The sequence below is a fragment of the Hordeum vulgare genome, chromosome 5H (assembly GCF_904849725.1).
Source record: "Hordeum vulgare subsp. vulgare chromosome 5H, MorexV3_pseudomolecules_assembly, whole genome shotgun sequence".
NCBI classification, from domain to species: domain Eukaryota; kingdom Viridiplantae; phylum Streptophyta; class Magnoliopsida; order Poales; family Poaceae; genus Hordeum; species Hordeum vulgare.
In genome coordinates this window covers 115,900,904-115,910,006 of record NC_058522.1, presented here as the reverse complement: position 1 = coordinate 115,910,006, position 9,103 = coordinate 115,900,904, and the positions used below count along the sequence as shown (strand labels likewise).

Below are 9,103 nucleotides of genomic sequence, written 5' to 3'. Positions count from 1 at the left end.
AACGAATGACAGTTCATGCGTGTACGCTGCAGCACTTGTGGACGTTATGTTTTTTGTAAAAGAGAACTGAGCATGCATGAAGACCTTGGCTAGAACGTGGGGCACATGCAATGCTAAAAAAGAACTACCCCTCCTCATTTCCGTCAAACAAAAAGCCTCCAGCCACCAGAACTCAACGCCCCCGCCTCCGGGACACACGCGCCACCGCATAGCCATGACCGCCGCTCCCTCGCCGCCGGCATCTATATCTCTTCCTCTCCCCGCCGCTCCCTTCCTTTCCCTCCATATAGGCACCATCGCAGGGGGGTGGCCCGCACTACCCCTCCCGTTCTTCTCCCCGCGATGGAGGCCCGCATGAGCCTCGCCCTTCTCGCCTTCGCCGTCTTGGTGGCGGCGGCGTCCGCCGCAGTCTCCGCGCTGTCGGATTCGGAGGCGTCCTACATCGCGCAGCGCCAGCTTCTGAGCCTCGAGAAGGGCGACGGCGAACTGCCGGACGACTTTGCGTTCGACATCCGCGTCGATGTCACCTTCGCCAATGAGCGCCTCCGCGGCGCCTACCGCGCACTCCAGGCGTGGCGCGCCGCCATGTACTCCGACCCCAAGAACTTTACTGGCGGGTGGGTCGGCGCTGACGTGTGCAGCTACTTCGGCGTCACCTGCGCGCAAGCGCTCAACGACCCCAACGTCACTGTGGTCGCCGGGGTGGACCTCAACGGCGGCGACATCGCCGGGTACCTCCCCGCCGCGCTCGGCAATCTCACGGACATCGCCTTCTTCCACATTAACTCCAACCGCTTCTGCGGCATCATTCCTGAGACCTTCTCCCGCCTGATGCTCCTTCATGAGCTCGACGTCAGCAACAACCGCTTCGTCGGCGGCTTCCCCAAGGTGGTGCTGCAGATCCCGGTGCTCAAGTACCTCGACATCCGGTTCAACAACTTCGAGGGCGAGCTTCCGCCGGAGCTTTTCGAGAAGAGCTTCGACGCCATCATCGTCAACAGCAACCGTTTCGTCGGTTTCATCCCCGAGAACATCGGCAACTCGACGGCGTCGGTCGTGGTGCTCGCCAATAACAAGTTCGTCGGCTGCATCCCGCGCAGCGTTGGCCGCATGGCGGACACGCTCGACGAGCTCATGCTCCTCAACAACGGTCTCGACGGCTGCATCCCGCCGGAGCTCGGCGAACTCATCAACACCACGGTGGTGGACGTCAGCGGCAACGCGTTCGTTGGCACGCTGCCTGAGGAGCTCGCCAACATGAGCAAACTGGAGCAGCTCGACGTGTCGAGGAACATGCTTGCCGGCGCCGTGGCGGAGCCAGTCTGCAAGCTCCCGGCGCTCGCAAACTTCAGCTTCGCCAGCAACTTCTTCAGCATGGAGGCAGCGGCGTGCGTCCCGGCGGTGGACGGCGAGGTGACGCTCGACGACCAGGGTAACTGCGTCGCAGGGCGGCCCGGACAGAAGACGCCCCTCGAATGTGGCCCTGTGCTCGCGCGCCCCGTTGATTGCCGAACCAATATTTGCTCCGCGCGCCCGTCACCGCCCAAGCCGGTGCTCAAGCCGCCCCCGAAACCGTTGAATGGCCCGCAGATGCCGGCTCCCCCGCGGAAGCCGTTGCCCAAGCCAGAACCTATGAGCTCGCCGCCACAACCGGCGCCGGTGAGCTCGCCACCGCCACCAGTGAAATCACCTCCACCACCAGCTCCAGTGAATTCACCACCGCCACCAGTCAAGTCTCCACCGCCACCGCCGCCGGTAAAATCCCCTCCACCACCAGCTCCTGTGAGGTCGCCACCTCCACCGGTGAAATCTCCACCACCTCCAGCACCGGTGAGCTCTCCACCGCCACCGGTAAAAATCCCCACCACCACCAGCTCCAGTGAGGTCTCCACCTCCACCACCGCCAGCACCGGTGGGCTCTCCACCCCCTCCTGTCAAATCCCCTCCGCCGCCAGCACCGGTGAGCTCGCCACCTCCACCTGTAAAATCCCCTCCGCCACCAGCACCGGTGAGCTCGCCACCTCCACCTGTAAAATCCCCGCCACCACCAGCGCCGGTGAGCTCTCCACCTCCGCCACCAGCTCCAGTGAGCTCGCCGCCTCCGCCAGTAAAATCCCCGCCGCCACCAGCGCCGGTGAGCTCTCCACCTCCGCCACCAGCTCCAGTGAGCTCGCCGCCTCCGCCAATAAAATCCCCGCCACCACCAGCGCCGGTGAGCTCTCCACCTCCACCAGTGAAATCCCCGCCACCCCCAGCTCCCGTAAGATCTCCACCACCACCACCACCCGTGAAGTCCCCTCCTCCACCGGCGCCAGTAAGCTCTCCTCCTCCTCCTCCTCCGGTGCCATCCCCACCACCGCCTGCTCCAGTGAGATCGCCCCCTCCACCGATGCACTCCCCACCTCCTCCCGTGTTCCCCCCACCGCCACCAGTCGTCCCATCGCCTCCGCCACCGGCACCATCCCTACCTCCGCCAGCCCCACAAGACTTCATACTGCCACCGATCACAGCGCAGAATTACGCGTCACCGCCGCCACCTCAGTTCCAAGGATACTAAGCGTGAGAGAAGCCGGCGAGATGCCATGAGGACGACGAGGAGGAGCCATCGCAACGCACTAGGGTGCTATAGTCTCTTCTCGAGCATGTACATACGTGAGAGCTCTCCATGAGCACGAATGTCCATCGGTGATGTACTATATGTGTAAACGTTGTGCAAACCGCTCAGTGAACTGCGTGCGGGGAAAAGGAAGAATGAATGCTGAGTGCAAAACGAGAAACGGAGGGAGATTAATTAATATGGTCATTACTTTCTTCTCATCCACGTACTCCGGCGAAAGCTTGAGCACCGGCTTAGGCGATATGCGGGCGCGCAGACGACGATATGCCAGATCTCACGGATATTGGAGCTTAGATCGGACAGTTGTTGTCCGACCGACCAAAGCTTTCGCCGGCAGGCGCAGAGCGGTGCTCTTTAATAAATCCGATTAAAATGTACTCGCCGTCACTGCTAGTCGTCCCTCCCCGTGCTGCTTGCCCTGTTGCAACACCGGTGAATGCGAGGTAGAAGAGGGGAAAAGCAGAGATAGTGAGCGATCTCACGGGACGCGTCGGGTAGAAACGTTTTCCTTTGCTAATTAAGTTTTTTACTTATGACTAGTTAATTATCGATGGGTTGCAACGGAGACATATGATTCTTTTGATTCGACATCAATTTTTTCAAATATGAAACGAAGCAGTCCTCGATAAGGAACGTTAATAACAACATACATCATCCTATTATCCACATATAAAAGGTATAAATAAATAAAAATTATGTCATGATATTGCGGCAACAAAGAAAAACCATTGTTTTGTCAGCATTGCATGCGATTTATTGTGTTATGTAATGCAATTTATGCATGTGCATAATATAGTTTTGGACTATAATTTTCCTCCACAGAACCAATTATACTTCTCCATGTCAGAATCTTAATTTTGTAGGGTTGGCTACTTCCAAAAATGATGTAGCAAATATTAACATTCGACACATACATGACGTGATTATAAGAATTTAGATCGATTCTAGACATCTAATAAGGCCTATCAGTTTATGAACATAGTATGCACTCTGCTTTTTCATTAAGTTAGGCGGATACATGAACAAAGGTTGAAGCCTAGCCAGGAAGCAACACAAAAATTAGGAAGAAGTCCAGGAGCAAGCTTGGTTTTATAACAACAATGGCTAACACCGGCTAGGTGTGAAATGCCCCCAGCAGAAGGCTAACACTCTGAATAACTCCAACAACTAACTTTTCCGGCTTCATCTCTTTGCCCTAAATAATCGCCGATTCATTTTCTTTCCAAATCTACGAGACTGCTACTTCCAAGCATAGTCTAGAATTTCTCATGAACCAATCATATTATGTATCCTTGTCGCGAAGGTGTGTAAGAAGGATTTCCCGAAAAGCTAGGTTATCCATCTAAATAAAAAAAAATCCATGCACAAGTTAGTAATTAAAACTTTGGAAATTAAACGAGAGAGGTTCTATTAATGAAAGAAACCCAGATCCAAGGAACATGAATGCATCATAGTATTTTTGTTTTCGATGGTATGCTTGCACTTTGGAGAAGGCTTCAAATTGGCCAGTATCCTGGAAAATTGAACCGGCAGGTTGTGAAGAAAGAAAAAAAGGTGAAAACAACTAAGCATAAATACATAATATATCTGCAAAGATGCGTCATTATTGTATTTATCTTACCATCTTTTTTCATATAATGAGTTTGAAGGATAACGCAATACCAGCAGAAAAGAATAGTTAAGAATCTAGGTTCGAGTTTCAAACCAATTTTTCCACGAGGCCTTTCACCTTCTCCACCAAATCATGGTGTGCCTTTTCATTCAGTATTTTCTGTTCGTTCATGATATTTTGTACACTATCAGAGAAGGTTATTGTGGTTCACTCACTCACAACACTTAAAGGTTCACATAGTACCATCAAATGGGACTCGGAGCTGACAGAAAATGAGAGAATCCCTTGAACATATATGTTTTATAGAAGAAACCATATATTTATTCATAAAAATAGCAACATACATCATATATGGCTTTTCTTTGAAATAGTCCGGAGAGATAGCACACAAGAAAATTTACATCATCATCGCCAAAGAATCTAGCCGCCGCCGATCTCGAAGCTTTCACCGAAGGAGAAAAACATAGGCCTCCAACTTGCCAAGATCCAAGATAGTGCCATAGCAGCGAAGCCGCGTTATGAATCTCTGAACAGGCACTGTCACAAGTGACAACGCACATGTCGATATGGATCATCGGCCAAAGAAATACTTCACACATCTTGGATCGCGGTCTTGAAGGTCTCGACTGATAGAACCGTCGAAAAATTTCAAAACCGGCAACCATCTTCCACCGCCAAGTCTTCATGTGGACTATCACTTGGACAAGACCGGCGTTGCAACGGCGGCCAACTTCAAAGCACAAACTTCCGGCTTCACGACGACGCTGGAGACGTAGCCGACGTAAGGCGGATGAAGCCGAAGAAACAAGAACCTGAGCAAGATCCGCACCGACGTCTTGAGAAACTCGTTCTAACAAAAATCCATGGCACCTCGACGTAGCAGAAGAACGCCGTCAAGTCAGTGGCCTGAAAAACTTTATTCGCGGTGATGACATCGGCACCGGCCGAGCACAGACACCCGACATACCTATTCTAAATCTATCTACAAATCTTAAATATCCCAAAATGTAAGTGCATCCTAAATATCCCAAAGCACTGATTTGACATGTCATTTAGTTCATTTCTTGGTAATTCTTTATTTTTCTCGTGAGGATCATGATACCTGTTAGAGCATAAATACAATATATGTTCAGTTGCAAGTTGCAACATATGAGAAAATATTAGCATTCTACAGTCCACAACCCTTATTGTTCTTTGCTACAAATTCCAATGCCAAGACTAATTACAAGACATTGATTTGTCCTTTGAACTGGCAAGCAAAGATTTGTTCAAACGAAGAAGGACTGAAGAAAAACCAATGGCCCTTTCCATCCAAGTTCAAAGGAAGATACTATCATATGAAAGGGGTTGGACTAACGAATGCAGTTTCATTCAAATGGATTCGTACCGGTGGATATGAGCCAGTTGATCCCGTCTAGCTCATGCAAAGCATGCTCTTCGTAGTCGTTGGTGCACGTCCACTGGGAGCTAGTCGTCGGTGAGCAGCGATGGATAGCCGCTGTTTGCCGGGTCGAACGTGGACCACGCCTGCAGCATGCCATATGCTTTGACAACCACTATTGCGGGACATCGGCCTGCCACCTACCGCAAGGCCGACCACGCACGCCGAGATCCAACCGCTGGACGTCGCCGCTATGGCCATCGCATACCCTCGTAGGAGGGCGCTCCAACAACCACGTCTCGCACCGCATAATCATGACCGTGTTGCAAATCCTTAGGCGACATGGCGGCGTGGTGGCGACTGGCGAGGCTTGGATTGGAGAATTTCTTGATGGAACCGGACCACGATCCCGGGGCGGACGAGGAGGGGAGTCGGTAACATTTTTTCTTGGCAAAGGGGAGAAAGACAGGATCGGGAGCGGATGGGTGCGGGAGATGAGGAGGCTTCGTGCGCGCGTGCATGGGAGGTGCGTTCGTGGTGGGTCGTGGCCTAGTGGTCTCTTTTTTCTCCCTTTTCTCGGGCGAGCATGAAAAAAAACAATCGTACGTGGGAAGGAGGAGGTGAATTTTTTTCTTCCTTTCGCGTGGATTGTAGGGGAGGTACAGGTTTTGCGTGTGAACCGGATTTTAGTAGAGATTTGTTGGTTTAAGGAGGGATGGAAAAAATCGATGAAACTGTGCTAGCGGTGCGACAGGGGATCTATCGTGGTCGAACCATCACGACAAACGGTAGATCCCACTTTAATAGTAAGGATTGGTCACTGGATGATTGGCATGATCGATTTTGCTGACAAGGATCAAAACAGAGATGGTCTCAATTGGTACAAAGGCGAAAGGATGGCAGTCTACAGCACAAAGGCTTATGTGAGGCGGTGCGGATAGTTTTGCTTGTGGCTGTGCTTTTCACTGGCTTGTGTATGGTAGTTTGTAAGGTTGATGTATAGGATATTCTATTTTTCACATCACTGTGTTTGCTGGTAGACATTGCCTTTTGCTTACTTATCTTTTGGCATGTGTACCAGTTACTTTCCTGTTTACTTTCGTTGTACTGAACTGCTTTGGTTTCTGATAATAAAACCAGGTGTTTTCCCCTTGTTAAAAAGAACCCGCTCCCCTAGTTACACTACATAAATAATATGAATATCCATAATTTGCGGCTTAATGTAGTGCCTTTTATAATGGCACAAAATCTAAACATGTCACTATAGCCAATTATTAGAAGTACTTATATGAATGAGCTAAGATAGTTCTAACCAGATACTACAAATGATGCATACTATGCACATATTACACAAACTGAAATGCAAGTTTACACAGCACTTGACAATAAAAACAATGGAAAATCACTCACATTCTTGCAGGTGAAATAGACAGAGCCGCAGACGCTGTGGCACCCTACGCAGAGCTTCTTGGGTGTGGTTGGTCCAGCAGGCAATGAAGACTGAGAAGTCGCCCCTTCCTCCCTCTTGTCTTTTCCCTGCTTCGCCCCCATGAAATCTTCGCCCCCATGAAATCTCACATCGATTTCTAACTAAGTTATGAAAAGATAACCATTTAACTCCTCTCGTACAAGTAACTCATTATTTATTATTAACTAACATCAGATTATAAAGATGGCTCTGGGGGCCTTCTTGCAGTTCTGCATTAATGAAAATTATCTCATAAACATGGAACTTCCCTTGAACAGTAGTCAGTTTGTCAGTTGGTTAGATATCAAACACAAAGTTGAAGGTGAGGAAAGGGGAAGTGTTGGAGCAACCTCTTCCGGATCCCCAACGGGCGGGCACTACACGCCTCACGCGGTCCTACCACTCCTGCTCCTGTATTAGATGGCACCACATGCCCTTATGAAAAGTGAAGAAGACCATAGTGAAAAAACATCAAAATCTGCTCTCAGTTCTTGTTGGCTTCGACTATTTTTAACATATGCTATTATGTATGAAAAGGAATTACTCCAACTTCTTTCTATAATGTTGAACCAGTCGTTGAACCATGCAATATGAGCGTCGAAACACGAACGACAAATAAAAGATGGGTATCAAATTCTGATTTTTTTCATAATCAGAACATGCTAAAACCACACAAAATATTTGCTCTAGTTATGTTCCACCAACAAGAAAAGTACTAATAAAAGCAAGTTGTAGCGTCGAAACACGAACGACGAATAAAAGATGAGTATCGAATTCTGATTTTTCATAATCAGAACATGCTAAAACCACACAAATATTTGCTCTAGTTATGTTCCACCAACAAGAAAAGTACTAATAAAAGCAAGTTGTGTCTGGGGATCAAGAACATATGTAAGCATTTACCACTGGACCTGAATATAATGACATTCTTTTTCTTCCTCTCCTACTTCTATCTGACTGACTCCACTGAAGTAAAGACTTGGCAAACAAATGTTGAATCTGAGAATTCAGCACTACCACAACTATTGAATCAAACTGAATTGGACCAAATCAAACCAGTGCACGTTCTCGCGAGACCAGGAATGTACAGGGAGTAGGATGACCTCCTCAACAAGGAGACTCTGCTTGTCGGTTGCCACCGTCTTGACTTGGAGCTTGTTGTCAGCCGAGTACCCCATCTCCACAATGTATGACATCACCCTCCTTTGATTGGTGACGGACAACCATCGATATCCATACCACCGTCAAAGCACAAGGTCAATTAGATCTTTCTTCTGCCCATAGAAGAATCTACAAACAAGTCAGTTTTATTCAAAAATCAGCAGCTCACTTTTATTCATACAACAACAACATGTCATTTCATTCATGAAACAATAGCAACACACGACAACATTATGACAAGGATGTAAAAAAATGAGAGACAGAGGGGATGACAACCTTCATTGCGAGAGGGGGTGGCAATCAGTTGCTTTTGTTGAAGAACATTCGGAGTGCGGCATGGGCGCCAACACAGAGAGAGGAAGCAGGACGGCGTCGACCAAAGACTCGGACGAGGCACCACTGCCGTACTCGTCGGAGATGAGCCCGATGATCGAGATCGAGTAAACGATCCCATCGAGACTGGCGGAGCCACCGATGCAAACGAGGGCAAGGGTTGGTCCAGGGAATCGACCTCGATGACGCGGCTGATGGCATCGTCTATGCGTGGGCGGTGCTCGAGTGGTAGGAGGGTGGGCGCCGGAGTCATCGGCGTCGGCACCTACGCCGACGCGGCGGGCATGTGGATTGTGAGCGAGGAGGAGGAGAACCTCGCGCCACAGTCGTGGGAGGAGGCGGGTGTGTGGCGGAGGAGGACCAAGATCAAGCTCTGAGGGGAGATCTGGGAGTGGCCGTCGGCTACTAAGACGAGGGAGACGGTGGCAATTTTTCTTCGGAGATATATGGGATTGGGAGGAGCGAGGGGGTTGGGCGTGGGACGAGGGAGACGGTGGCAATTTTTCCTCATCGTGGCCGTTTTCTTTATAT

At 49.7% G+C, this 9,103-nt stretch overlaps 1 protein-coding gene across 1 annotated transcript; it reads left to right on the top strand.

Annotated features, from left to right (window-relative positions):
- The first annotated feature begins 256 nt into the window (after positions 1-256).
- On the top strand, positions 257-2,810 carry LOC123395443 (pollen-specific leucine-rich repeat extensin-like protein 1). The gene is given in 2 exon segments (XM_045090448.1): positions 257-1,856; positions 1,858-2,810. Coding segments are annotated over 2 exon segments (2,214 nt in total). The 5' UTR covers positions 257-342; the 3' UTR covers positions 2,558-2,810.
- Positions 2,811-9,103: the final 6,293 nt, after the last annotated feature.